This window comes from Gopherus flavomarginatus, chromosome 1 (genome assembly GCF_025201925.1).
Source record: "Gopherus flavomarginatus isolate rGopFla2 chromosome 1, rGopFla2.mat.asm, whole genome shotgun sequence".
In the NCBI taxonomy this organism is placed as follows: Eukaryota; Metazoa; Chordata; order Testudines; family Testudinidae; genus Gopherus; species Gopherus flavomarginatus.
Window position 1 is genome coordinate 11,227,358 of NC_066617.1, and position 15,034 is coordinate 11,242,391.

The 15,034-nt window shown below is 47.9% G+C and overlaps 1 protein-coding gene across 2 annotated transcripts in view; it reads right to left on the bottom strand.

Annotated features, from left to right (window-relative positions):
* MKLN1 (muskelin 1) overlaps nucleotides 1-15,034 on the bottom strand; it is a 193,461-nt gene that overhangs the window by 45,932 nt on the left and 132,495 nt on the right. For both annotated transcript variants that reach the window (XM_050936877.1, XM_050936878.1), the window contains one exon: nucleotides 4,297-4,426. In XM_050936877.1, the coding sequence (XP_050792834.1) occupies nucleotides 4,297-4,426 (130 nt within the window). The remainder of the gene's footprint in view (nucleotides 1-4,296; nucleotides 4,427-15,034) is intronic.

Sequence of the window (15,034 nt, forward strand, 5' to 3'; positions counted from 1 at the left end):
AATTTGAGCCAACTGTCCCTGGACTTTTGAGTCCTCGGGGAGAAAGACTGTTACAGAGCACCTATCAGGGTTATGGTGCTCTCCCAAGCTGAAAAGGCATTAGATGTACATTGGACTAAAAATATAACTGAATTGTAAGACTCTGGGATCTAATCCTACAACTGAAAACCAGGAACAAAATGAAGTACAATGCATTAAAGATACTAACATGTAAAACAAGCATCCTTAACCGCATTTAAAGGGATGAATCAAGTTTATATTATAGTGGCCTGTCACAGAATTATTTTTACTAAACCAGTGCCTTATTACTAAACATTCTCAAAAGGGTTCCAATCCAGACTTGCTTTCTTTGACCAAAATAATTCTTTGACAGCATTTGTGGTTTCAAATATAAAAGGCCTTTCTTCTGTTCTTGTTAAAAGCAAATAATTCTAACATTTCCTTTCACAAACAAGGGAAATGTTCAGTTTATTTACTTTCTCAGACATGAGGACAGCAAACTGGAAATCTATTCATAAATGATTTCTAATGAGTCATTTAGTCACAGTCTGCTATTCAACATTAAAAGGGGCTGGAGGGAGGGGCGAAGAGGGCTAATTATTATGTTCTCATTTGTCTGACTAACTGAAACGTGCAATTAATATACTTGGCCAGAGAAATGTGGCTCATTGTGCTCACTAGTCATAAGACAAGTCTGGTTTCTAAAATCTGAACTCATCACAGGTGTTCATTAAAAAGCCAGCCCCCCGCCCCCCCACACACACACTCTAAAATGTTTGTCATTTAGATTTTCAAAACTGCAGTTCCCTTCAATAATCAAGTGCTAGCAGACTAGTAAAGGATATTCTTTCCTTTAAACTGTGGGCAAGGTCTTTTTTTTTGGGGGGGGGGGGGGGCGTGTCCTACTGCAGCGCCAAGCACAGAGAGGGCATTTAAATAAGATTGTGAATGGAATGCAATCTGGATCTCCCACAGGAAGACAGTGAAGAGTAAAAAAAAAATCACTTTGCAGGAAAAGTATCACGAACTTTTATCCTTTGTTTGAGATTTATTCAATCTTTAGACAACGAAATTAACCCAAGTGAGCAAACTAAAAGAGCAAAGAGCAATTTCAGAGTATGATTGAAATAACCAATAAACTTGCCTTAAAAAAAAAAGTGATCAAAATAAGAGGTGGAAGCTGTGTGTTTAAACATAAGTGATTTGTTTCCCAAACAAACAGAAGGCAAAATTAGCCACTTGCATAAATGAGCAACTCTTACAAATATACATAATATTCTCACAGAAATGTAATGGCACACCCCAAAACAACTGTTAGCTTCCCTGCTGAGGGCTGAATGTGACAGGGAATTTCACAATTAAATAACAGGCACTAGTTCTGGGGAGTTATGGCCCTTCCTTTACTTGGCAAGGAAGACAAAACTGCTGTTTACATACTTTAACACAGTTTGTGCACATACAGAAAATTTCTCCCTTTCATAAAAAGGGAAATGTACATCAGCAATTTTGTAACTCTACCCTAGAGAGGAAAGTAAGTGTCAGAGCGAGAAGATGAAAAATGATTACAGTGTTTCTGATTCTGTTATAATCATTCTTGCATGTAGTGTTGTTGTAGCTGTTTTGGTCCCAGGATATTAGAGACAGAGTGATGTAATATCTTTTACTGAACTAACTTCTTTGGGTCTTTTTCTGAAGCAGAACTCTGTGTAAGCTTCTCTCACACACAAAGTTGGTTCAAAATATTAAAATAAAAATAAAAAATAATAATAATAAAGACATTACCTCACCCACCTTCTCTCTCTAATAATCTCTGAAAGCACCTGTCAACATGGTATTCTTGACAAGGTTTTAGAACCAAAATGATTCTTGATAGATCATAATACAGAGATGGTTACAAGCCACATGATCCATTCAAACCAACTTGTACTGCAGGATTTCTTCAAGGGAAGGAAGAAAAAAAACTAAGGCAAGACTTACATATGAAGTCTTACTAAAAATTCCTAATAAGGCAGAATGGGCCCAATGCAAAGTTCACTGAGGCCAAAAGGAGTCTTTCCATTAACATCAATGGGCAGTAAATGCTTTGAGTGTGGAGTGCCACTTTATGTGTAAGTCACTGCTTCAGTTGCACCTCTGATGAAATCCTGATCTAGGCCTTAATTTCCTTTTGCCTACACAATTGCAATTTCCCCCCCCCCCCTCTATGGCTCCCCTTCAGCTCGTTTCTCCACACTGCAAAATACCTGCTACTTGCCTTTCAACAGAGAAAAAGTGCATCAAATCACCCACTGATTCTCACACAATTCCACTTGCTTCCCATTTGTTCTAGGGATCAGATCAAAACTGTTCATTCTCCTCAGAAAATTCTACACGGACTTGACCAAGCCTAACTCACAAACCTGTTCTCCTCTACTCCTTTAGTCCCTTCATTTCATTTAGCATAAAATTTCTCTGTCCTATTACAGAAGCTGGCTACTATCAAGCGGCTTGTGCCATCTGGAATACTTTCCCTATATCTCTGCTTCATCAATTCTACAGCTCATTTCTCATCTTGGCTGACTTTATATATCCCTCAAATAAAGAGCTGGAACAGAGACGCTTCACTGTTTTGGAACATTCCTTGTATGAAAGACGCTGTAAAAATAAGGGGGTATTACACTACACTGGTTTATGGAACAAACTATATGTAGAACTTCTTTTGTTTTCAGTATTTGCCAGAGATTGGGACCAATCATGAAACCAATATTTTAGCAAATATTTTGCTAAGATTCCATTTTTATAGGCTGCAAGGCGATGAGCATTGATCATTTGCAAGAATGAGGGAAACAATATAAGTCACATAGCTAGAAGGTCAAAAAGACTGTGGTGAATGGTAAAACCTAACAAACTGTGATTTACTTGTAGGCCTTAAAAATAGTACTGGTGAAGATGTCAAATTCACAGAACTGGAGAATTAAGTTAGCCATTTATTTAACTAAGAGGTACAGAGTGGGCAAGAGTGGGCAAGCTCTAGTTGGATACCATTATTGTAAACAAGCCATTGTGATCTAACAGGACTACAGCCTCTATCCTCTGTCACTGAGGTCTTATCTTCTGCAATATACCTTAAGTCTTTCATTTATACCAACAAGACAAAGGCCATGTCTACATCTAAAATTTTGCAGCGCTGGTTGTTACAGCTGTATTAGTACAGCTGTATAGGGCCAGCGCTGCAGAGTGGCCACACTTACAGCAACCAGCGCTGCAAGTGGTGTTAGATGTGGCCACACTGCAGCGCTGTTGGGCGGCTTCAAGGGGTTTTGGGGAAGGCGAGAGCAAACGGGGGAAGGAGACCAGCTTCGCAGCGGTTTGCTCTCGCGTTCCGCGAACCCCCCTGCAAACCGCAGGGAAGGAGACCTGCTTGCTCGGGGGTTCGGCGAACGCGAGAGCAAACCGGGGAAGGAGACCAGCTTCGCCGCGGTTTGCTCTCGCGTTCCGCGAACCCCCCTGCAAACCGCAGGGAAGGAGACCTGCTTGCTCGGGGGTTCGGCGAACGCGAGAGCAAACCGGGGAAGGAGACCAGCTTCGCCGCGGTTTGCTCTCGCGTTCCGCGAACCCCCCTGCAAACCGCAGGGAAGGAGACCTGCTTGCTCGGGGGTTCGGCGAACGCGAGAGCAAACCGGGGAAGGAGACCAGCTTCGCCGCGGTTTGCTCTCGCGTTCCCCGAACAAGCAGGTCTCCTTCCCTGCGGTTTGCAGGGGGGTTCGCGGAACGCGAGAGCAAACCGCGGCGAAGCTGGTCTCCTTCCCCGGTTTGCTCTCGCGTTCGCCGAACCCCCGAGCAAGCAGGTCTCCTTCCCTGCGGTTTGCAGGGGGGTTCGCGGAACGCGAGAGCAAACCGCGGCGAAGCTGGTCTCCTTCCCCGGTTTGCTCTCGCCTTCCCGGAACCACCCAGCAAACCTCAGGGAAGGAGACCTGCTTGCTCGGGGTTCGGGGAACGCGAGAGCAAGCCGGGGAAGGAGACCAGCTTGATTACCAGAGGCTTCCTCAGGTATGCTGGGATACCTGCTTATTCCACGGAGGTCAAGAAAAGCGCTGGTAAGTGACTATACTTGATTACCAGCGCTGGATCACCAGCGCTGGATCCTCTACACCCGAGACAAAACGGGAGTACGGCCAGCGCTGCAAACAGGGAGTTGCAGCGCTGGTGGTGCCCTGCAGATGTGTACACCTCCTAAGTTGCAGCGCTGTAACTCCCTCACCAGCGCTGCAACTTTCTGATGTAGACAAGCCCAAAGTTACACAGTAAAGCTCTTACCCATCCCTGAATCTTTCTTGGTGCCATCTGATATGATATCCACATGATCACTGTCAACATCATAGCTGAAGAAATCATTCAAATAAGTCTTCGATCTCTGTCCACCAAATACATATAAACAGCGATTTTTCTGGAGAGGAAGGAAAGCAGATGCTTAATTTTTGAACTGTGCTCAAGAAAACAAATTCTTAGCCAACCAGCTCTCAGTAAGCATTTGCAAAAACATCAGTGAATCATGAAAACAAGCAATAGTTCAGGCACATTTTTAGCTGGAGAAGGGAAAATTATTTACATCAGTTTGGCTATTTTGGCATATGGGAAATGTACAAAAAAAAATATTAAAATTGAGCTCACTATATTTTTTGATTTCTGCCCCCACAAAGATTTCCCCAGAAAAAGCAGTTTATTTAATTTGGCAAATAGTTTGCTCTTAAATAAAGCATTTACTGGGGGAACCTTTCAAACATAGTATGCTTACAAATCCACTCATCTTTCAGCATTTTATGATGTTTTGATGACATGGGTAAACTATGAAGACATTCGTTTAAATAAACTTTATGAAACTATAAGCCCTAAAACCAGAAGGAACCATAACATCACCTACTCTGACCTTTTGTCTATCACAGGCCACTACATTTTACCCCATACTTGTATATTGAGCCCAATTATTTTAGTTAAACTAAAGCCGTGTTTCCCAAACTTGGAACGCCGCTTGTGCAGGGAAAGCCCCTGGCAGGCCGGGCCGGTTTGTTTACCTGCCCCGTCCGATTGCGGCTCCCACTGGCTGTGGTTCGCCGCTCCAGACCAATGGGATCTGCGGGAAGCGATGTGGGCCAAGGGACATACTGGCCACCGCTTCCAGCAGCCCCAATTGGCCTGGAGCAGCGAACCACGGCCAGAGGGAGCCGCGATCACCCGGACCTGCAAATGCGTCAGGTAAACAAACCGGCCCGGCCCGCCAGGGGCTTTCCCTACACAAGCGGTATCCCAAGTTTGGGAAACACTGAACTAAAGCATTTCAGGCCTCAAAAGAATGGCCTGTGCCACAGGCAGGGAACACAAGACCAAAGTGCCATCAGTGCCCATGGCCTTGCAAAGGCAGAGAATTGGCTTGGTGAGATATGCCTGATGATCCTAGCAGGCAATTCCCCACACTGTAAAGGAAGATGAAAAAAACCACCAAGGCATCTGCCAGTCTGACCTGGAGAAAATTTCTTCCCAAACTCCAGCTATGGAGCTTTGACCCTGAGCATGAGAGCAAGACTCACTAATCAATCATCTAAGAAAAGGATTCACTGTACCACTTCAAAGAACTGGTCCACCGCACATGGTACCTTATCTTCAGCTATGGCCAATCTCTGATGCCACAGAGCAAGATTAAAGAAAACAAAACAAAAAACAGAATACATCTGGCCATTGTATTGAGAATAAAAATTCCTTGTGGACCCCTGAAGCCCTGAACCATGAGGCTTGTTTATCATCATCTGAATGTAGAGCTACAGATGTTATGACCACGTGGAGGGCAATATGTACAATCCTATTCACTTCCAGGCCCATGAAGGAAGGTGATGAACAGGAGGATTTTGCAGATCCCAAGGCCAGAAGGCTCCATCATGAGCACACAACCCGAAGATGGACTAAAGCATCTCTTTTACAAATGTATCTAATCCCATTTTAGTGGCCTCAATGATGAGTCCACCATCTCCTTTGATAAAATGTTCCAATATTTAGATTATCCTGACTGCTAAGAAACATTTTATTTTAAAAGGTTCAATTTATTTAACTTTAACTTCCATCGACTGGATCTTGTTATGCTCATTGCTTCCCAACTCTGATCCAGGGCCAGATCCTGAAAGCCCAGGGTGCACGCAACTCTTGACTTCAATTACAAGTTCTGCACATACAGGGTTAGCAGTATTAGATCCTACCAATATTTCTTTTCTTCTTCGAGTGCTTGCTCATATCGATTCCAATTAGGTGACTCCCAAGCCCCACCTAGGCGGCGGGGTCGGAGAGAGATGTCACGGAGTGCAGGACTGCTGAACTAAATGCAGCATCACCCCTGGACTGCTGCACTATCGCATAGTGGGAAGCAAAGGTATGTACTGATGACCAAATTGCTGCCCTATAGATATTCTGTATGGTCACATGAGCCAGGAAGGCGGAGGACGAAGCTTGAGCCCGAGTTGAGTGGGCAGTAAGGTGCGTAGTTGGGGTACCTGCCAAGTCATAGCACACCCGGATGCATGATGTAATCCAGGACTAGATACGCTGCATGGAGACTGGAAGACCCTTCATCCGGTCTGCCACCACCACAAACAGCTGGGTCGTCTTTCTGAAAGGTTTTGTTCACTTGATGTAAAAGGCGAAGGCTCTGCAAACATCTAGGGAGTACAGCTGTTGTTCCCGTCGAGAAGCATGCAGCTTTGGATAAAAGACCAGAAGGAAGATGTCTTGGTTGGCATGGAAGGCAGACACCATCGTAGGAAGGAAGGCCGGGTGTGGTCACAGCTGTACCTTCCTTGTCCATGTGGAACACTGTATAGGGTGGTTCCAATGCGAGAGCTCTCAGCTCCGATACATGTCTCGCCGAGGTGATAGCGACGAGGAAATCCGTTTTCCATGAAAGGTACACAAGCAAGCAGGTTGCCATTAGCTCAAATGGAGCATCCATGAGTCTGGACAGGACCAGGTTGAGGTCCCAAGTAGGGGCCAGATGCCAAATTTGTGGATACAGATGTTTCAATCCCTTGAGGAATCTGTTGACTATGGGATTGAAAAACTGAGTGCCCCTTTTCACAGGGATGGAAGGCCAAAATCATCCATCAGAGTACATCTAGCAGCGAAACAGCTAGACCTTGCTGTTTCAGCGACAGAAGAAAATCCAGGATTGTTCAGGGCACACCAGCAGGAGAAACACTTCCACTTGGCCAGATATGTGGACCTCGTAGAGGGCTTTCTGCTACCCAAGAGAACACACTGCACCAAGTGGGAGCAACGCAGCTCAGAATGAGTTAGCCATGCAGCATCCATGCTGTGAGATGGAGGGACTGCAGGTCCAGGTGACAGTCAGCTGTGCTCCTGAGTGATCCGGTCCAGCCACAATGGGGGAGGAATTGGTGTGGTCACCAACAGGTCGAGGAGTGTGGTGAACCAGTGCTGCCTGGGCCACGCCGGGGCAATTAGTATTAAGTGGGCCTTGTCCCTTTGCAATTTGAGAAGGACCTTGTGGACTAATGGGAATGGAGGAAAGGCATAAAACAGATGATCTTTCCACGGTATCAGGAAGGCGTCCAATAGTGAGCTCGGGGAGCATCCCTGGAGAGAGCAGAACACCTGGCCCTTCCGATTCTTGCGAGAGGCAAAGAGGTCAACATGGGGAAATCCCCACTTCTGGAAAACAGAACAGATAACGTCCAGGCGAATTGACCACGGATCTGCTGAGGCGATCTGCCAAGGTGTTCTGGTATCCTGAGAGAAATGATGCTACCAGGTCGATCGAGTGGGCTATGCAGAATTCCCACAGTTTGATGGTCTCCTGACAGAGGGGGGACGATCGCGCTCCCCCTTGCTTGTTGATGTAAAACATGGCCGTTGTGTTGTCCGTGAGGACTGCGACACAACAGCCCTGAAGGCGCTTATGGAAAACCTGACATGCCAGGCGAAATGCTCTAAGTTCCCACATGTTGATGTGCAGGGCTCTCTCTCGAGAGGACCAAAGGCCCTGTGTATGAAGGTTCATAAGGTGAGCACCCCAGCCCAGAGATGACGCGTCCGTGGTCAGGATCAGGGAGGACTGTGGTGCATGGAATGGCACTCCCCGCATACTAAGTTGAGGTTCAGCCACCAAGCCAGGGAGGATAAGACCTCCAACAGTACCGTGAGCACTGTGTCCAAATCATGTCGGCCTGGATGGTACACTGATGTGAACCAGGCCTGGAGTGGACAGAGGCATAGTCGGGCATGTCTGGTCACGAAGGTGCATGATGCCATGTGCCCCAGTAGACTGAGACATGTGCGAGCTGTGGAGGTCAGGAAGCTCTGGAGGCTGTGGACAATGACTGCCATGGCCTGGAAGCGGACATGTGGGAGGCATGCACGGGCGAGATTGAATCCAGGACTGCTCCAATGAAGTCTATTCTTTGGGTCAGCTGCAAAGAGGACTTTTCGGCATTGAGCAGCAGGCCCAGCTGTCTGAACAGGCTCATAGTGAATCGAACATGAGATTGCACCTGGAGCTCGGAGTGACCCCGAATGAGCCAGTCGTCAAGGTACGGAAACACTTGGATCCAATGTCAACAGAGTGAGGCAGCTACAATGGCCATGCACTTCGTAAAGACCCTTGGTGCTGAAGGGAAGTACAGTAAATTGGAAGTGCTGCTGGTTGACCACAAAGTGGAGGAAACATCTTTGTGGCAAGTAAATCGCTATGTGGAAGTACGCGTCCTTCATGTCGAGGGCAGAGTACCAGTCTCCAGAATCCAGAGAAGGAATAATGGTCCCCAGGGAAACCATGCAGAACTTCAATTTTATCATGAATTTTTTGAGTCCACGCAGGTCCAGAATGGGCTGTAGCCCCTCTTTGTCTTGGGGATTAGGAAGTAACGGGAGTAAAACCCCCTGCCCCTCAGTTCTCTTGGAACCTCTTCTATCGCTCCAAGAGCCAGGAGCAACTGAACCTCCTGCAGAAGGAATTGCTTGTGAGAGCAGTCCCTGAAGAGGGACGGGGAGGGAATGAAACAAATTGCAGATGGTATCCACTTTCCACCATGCACAGGACCCAGCGGTCTGATGTTATGTGGGACCACGCAGGGAGGAAATAGGAGAGGCGGCTGGAGAAAGGTGGGAAAGGATCTTGTAAGGAGACTGGTGCTCCGCACTTGGGTGCGCCTTCAAAAGTTTTGCTTGGGTCCCACTGATGGTTTGGGAGGGGCCTGACTCTGGTCCTTCTGAGCACCAGACCTCCTCCTAGCACCCCTGCCACCTTTTCTGGAGAAGTCCTGTCAGGACCGAGGGTTACGGTAGGTGCGTTGCGGTTGGGGCCAGAAGGGCTTATACTGCATCACTGGGGTATGCATGCCCAGTGAGAGCATGATGGCCCGGTTATCCTTTGGACTCTGAAGTTTAGAGTCAGTTTTGTCCAAGAATAACCCCTGGCCATCGAAGGGTAGGTCCTGAATTGTTTGCTGCAGCTCCAACAGAAGACCGGACACCTGCAACCACAAGATGCAGTGCATAGCTACACTGGAGGCTAGAGTCCTTGCCACCGTGTCTTCCCCATCTATCGAAGCCTGCAAGGAGGTCCTGGCTATTTTCTTGCCCTCCTCTAGCAAGGCCCCAAACTCCTCTCTGGACTCTTGAGGAACCAGTTCCTTGAACTTCCCCATTCAGTTCCAAGTGTTTAATTATAACGGCTCAAGAGAGCCTGTTGATTAGCCACCCGAAGTTGTAGGCCGCCAGTTGAATATATCTTGAGCCCGAATAAATCCGGGCGCGTAGCGTCCTTGGATTTAGGGGCAGGCACTTGTTGACTGTGCCTTTCCCTCTCATTGACTGACTGTACAACAGGGGAGCACGGTGGGGGGTGAATGTACAAGTATTCATAGTCTCAGGAGGGAACTAAGTATTTCCCTCTCAACCCCCTTGGAAGTGGGAGGGATAGACGCCGGGGACTGCCAGATCGTATTGGCATTAGCCTGGATGGTCCGGATGAACGGCAAGGCTATGCATGTGGGGGGATTGGCAGACAAGATATCCACCATCCGGATCCTCAACCTCCACCACCTCCTCCACCTGGAGGTTCATGTTTTGTGTCACCCTACGCAGCAAGTCTTGGTGCGCACGGAAGTCTATAAGTGGTGGGCCAGAGAAGGTCATGCCCACAACTGCCTCGTCAACAAAGAGGAGGACAGCGCTGGGAATCATTAGTCCTGGTCATGGACGGAGTTAGCCACTCTCTGCCTGGAATGACCTCGAGTTAGGGCGGGAATGCCAAGGTAGGGCCAACCAGTTGTGCTGTGTTGCACTATCCCGCATCATTGGACCGCGCTGTAGGGATGGAGATGGGCGCCGAGACCTGGATCGGTACCGCGACCGACGATCATATCGGTACCGGGAGAGAGATCTAGATCTAGATCGGGACCACAATCTGGAGCGGTGCCAAAACATCCCAGTCTGCAATGGAGGGCGCATGACAGCAGGCTTCCCTATCGATGGGACAGACTGCACCAGTGGTGCCGGAGGCTGCGACAGTCCCGACTCAGTGAGTGCGATTAAGTCGTGGGCTATAGAGAATCAACGGCACCGGAATCGATGGTGCTGGAGTTGGAGTCTTCGCGGGGCAGTCTGGTCCGGGGCGTTGCTCCAAGGCGGCCACAGGCGATGCCTGCGACTGGGCAGGAGCAGCAAGTTGCTTGTGCTGCTTCTTAAACCCCGGAGATAGCGAGCGGTGTCACGCTGGCTGCTGGGCCGGAGACGTCCGGTGCCGAGAGTCTTTGCCAGTGCCAGGTCGTCCCGGTGCCGGAGGTGCGCTTTGAACCGACGGCGCTGGGTCTCTGCTCGGGCCTAAGAGCACCGGGCTAAGTGACTCTTCCATGAGGAGTTGCTTCAAGTGAAAGCCCCACTCCTTTTTTGTCAGCAGCTTGAATGCCTTACAGATGCAGCACTTATCTGTTTGATGGGATTCCCCCAGGCACTTCAGGCAGGAGTCGTGGGGTCTCCCATAAGCATCGGCTTAAGACAGGCCGAGCAGGGCTTGAAACCCGGAGACCTAGCATGAGAGAAACCCCCTTTCCTCCAACTGCTATATACACTAACTACAAAATTTACTATTAACTACAACTAGAAACCACTATCAACTATACAACAAAACTAGCTAGAGAAATGATGAGTAAAGAGCTGGGGAAGTGGAGATCAGCTACGCTGTGCTCCACAGTTCCAACAACCATCACAGGTGGTAAGAAGGAACTGAGGGGGGCGCTGGGTTGGTAGGGGCATATATCCAGCGCCATAAGGGCGCCACAGCCGACCCACCGAGTGTTGCTAGGGTAAAAATCTTCCGACAATCGTGCAAGCGACGTGCACACACTTAATTGGAATTGATATGAGCAAGCACTCGAAGAAGAACTTAGCAATATTTCTAAATCTTTAGAAGGCAATTTAAAACAAAGTGGAACTTTGAAAAAAGTATCTTCTACTAAATCAAAGGTGGGCAAACTATGGCCCATGGGCCACATCTGGCCTGTGGGACCCTCCCGCCCTGCCCCTGAGCTCCTGGCCCGGGATGCTAGCCCCCGGTCCCTCCCTTGCAGCTTCAGATCACTATGCCGCTGGCGCAATGCTCTGGATGGTAGGCTGCGAGCTCTTGCCAGGCAACGCAGCTGCAGAGCCAGAGCCTGACCCAGTGCTCTGTGCTGCGTGGTGGCGTGGCTGGCTCCAGCCGGGCAGTACAGCTGCCTGTCCTGGTGTTCTGGGCGGCATGGCTGTAGCACCGCCAGCCACCAATGCTCCAGGCAGCGTGGGGGAGGGAGGTGTGCGGGAACAGAGAGGTTTGGATAGAGGGCAGGGGAGTTTGGGGTGGGGGTCAGGGCAGGCAGAGGGCGGAGAAAAGGTGAGTTGAATGAGGGCTGGCGTCCCGGTGGGGGGAGGGGCAGTCAAAAAGGAGGGGGAGTAGATTGGGCAGTGGGGGCCAGAAGTTCCCAGAGGCGGTCAGAGAGAAGGGGTGATTGGATTGGGCAGGGGTCCCGAGGGCATAGTCAAGAATGAGAGGAGAGGCTGGATGGGGTGGCGGGGGGGCAGTCAGGGGACAGGGAGGAGTGGATGGGGCAGGAGTCCCGGGGGGTGGCCCATCAGGGGTGAGAAGCAGGGGGGGTCGGATAGGGGGCGGGGGGCCAGGCCATGCCTGACTGTTTGAGGAGGCACAGCCTCCCCTAACCGTCTCTCCATACAATTTCAGAAACCTGATGTAGCCCTTGGGACAAAAAAAAGTTTGCCTGTCCCTGTACTAAAATGAACAGAGAAAGGAATTCCTAAGGGATCAAAATACGAACACAATAAAATCACTACAATTTAAATTTTATGTTTTAAGTTGGCAGTATTAAGACAGTGGAAAATATAGTACTAAACTATACATACTGTGAAACTCTAACCTCAGAGGCCTGGTAATATGTAAAAACCACGCTTGACTTCAATCATAAAGTTCATATTGTCACCAAAATTCTTAGATAAACCTGAATAGCGGTTAGGCATTTAAGGACACATTTTTGAAAATCTTCAGTGCCCACAATTGAGGGCAGATTTTCAAAAAGCTCTGATCACATTTAAGCTCTTCAATACTTGTATATACTTGTTCATAAGCCAAATTTTTGGAAGCACCAGAGAAGGGGGTTGGCTTATGAACGGGTATAGAGAGGGAGAGGTGGGACACAGCCCCTCCCTCCAACAGAGGGAGCATGGAGAGGCAGCACAGCCAGAAGGGAAGAGGCGGGGCCAGAGTCTCTCCGCTTCTAGCCATGCTGCTCTCCCCTTAGCCTCTGAAGCAGCTGCAGCTCCGGGGCTGGCAGGCTGCAGCCATGCTATCATAAACAGATAGCTAAGGGTTAATGTCTCTTTCACCTATAAAGGGTTAACAAACAGTGACCTGCAAACACCTGACCAGAGGACCAATCAGGAGACAAGATACTTTCAAATCTCATGGAGGGAAGCCTTTGTTTGTGGGTTTTGGGTTTGGCTTTGTTCTCTCTGGGTCCTGGACAGGACTAGAGATGCAACCAGGTTTCTGCCAATCTCCCTGCTACAGTATCTTATCTATTCAGAATTGTGAGTAAGAAAAATGGCAGTCATAGTCTTTTGTTTTTTTTCATTTATATATATGTACTTGCTGGAAGTAGCTTAAATTGTGTTTCTGCTGGAGAAAGTTTCTTTCTATTGTTTATAAGTTGAAAGACCCTGTAACTGTTTACCATCTAAAGTGCAGAGATAAACCTTTTACTTTTTTTCTCTCTTTTTTATTAAAAGTTTGCTTGTAAGACCTGTTAATTTTTTTCTCCTAGTTAAGGTTCAAGGGAATTGGTGGGAAGAAGGGAAGGATAAATTTTCTCTTTGTGTTATATTCATGCAGCTTGTATTGCCTCTGGATGAGGGGGAAGGTAACACTCCTCTCGGTGTGATTCAAGCAGTTGAATCAGGCGATCTCCTAGTGTTCCCAGGGCGGGAAGGAGCTGGGAGGAAGAAGGGAGGGGGAAGGGAATGGTTTATTTCCCTTTGTTGTGAGACTCAAGGAATCTGGGTCTTGGGGTCCCCTTGGAAGGTTTTGGGGGGACCAGAGGGTATCAGGCCCTGGAAAATTCCTGATTGGTGGCAGCATATCAGATCTAAGCTGGTAATTAATCTTAGAGAAACTCATGCTAGTAACCATATTTTGGATGCTAAGGTCCAGATTTGGGAATTATACTACAACAACTGCGCCGCAGGGCAGGCTGTGGCTACGCCGCTGGAGCACACTGTGGCCGTGCCACCCGGCCCAGCCTGCTGGAACATGTTGCAGCCACGCCGCCTGGTCTGGCCCACCGGAGCAGCTCCAGCCAGGTCAGAGACATCCTCCCTGGCCCTTCCCAGATAAGGTGGGAAGGGATGGGATAGGGGAGTGTAGGAGTCCCAGGGTGGGGTCATGTGAGGAGTGGTCACAGGGGTTACTCCCGACTCCCAGCTTCTCCCCCCACAAAAAAAAAATTCCCCACCAGTTGCTGTCCCAGTCCATCAAGGTAAGCAGCTGGCGTGCCAGGAGCCTTTGTTTACTTAGGTTTACCTCCATACCTGCGGACGCTCAATGTAAACAAACCATCTCAGCCCGCCAGCAGTTTATCCTGATGGCCTGGGAGCCAAAAAGTTTGCTGACTCCTGAATTATAGGGTCAGCTTATGAACGGGTTATAAAAACTTTCAATTTTTACTCATCCATCTTGCAGGGGTTGGCTTATAAACGAACCAGCTTGTGATCAAGTATATACAGCCAGTACTGTAACCAGTTCTGGTACCCACAATCCAAGAAAGATGTTGATAGAGATGTAGAAGGTTCAGAGAAGAGCCATGAGAATGACTAAAGGATTGAAGAACATGCCTTATAGTTATAAATTAAAGAGACTGAGCTGCTTGAATCTAACGAAGAGAAGGTTAAGAGCGGACTTGATCACAGTCTGTAAGTACCTACATAGCGAACAAAAATTTTATAATGGACTTTTCAACCTAGCAGACAAATGTATAACAAGATCCAATGGCTGGAAGTCAAAGCTAGACAAATTCAGCATGGAAATACTGCATAATTTTTTAGTTGTGAAGATAATTAGCCATTGGAACAATTTACCAAAGGTGGTGGCAGACTCTCCAACTCCGGCAATTTTTCAATCATAGCTGGAATGTTTTTCTTAAAACAAAGCATTAATTCAAACATTGATTTCATGGAAATTCTATGGCTTGTTTTACATAGGAGGCAGACTAGATGATCACAGTTGTCCTTTCTGGCTTTGGAATTTATGAAGTAACCAGGTTTACAAGAGTATTCAGCACCCGCTAACGCCTTTCCAGAACAGAAGCTGCCAAAAATGTTCAGTACCCAGCAATCAGGCCCTTATTTTCTCAATGAACTCAAACATATGGATATATCTGCAAGTCACCATCTGTTGCCATTAATAATATGCATCATCTATCAGGCCAAAGGATCCCAAAATGCTTTACCAACTTTT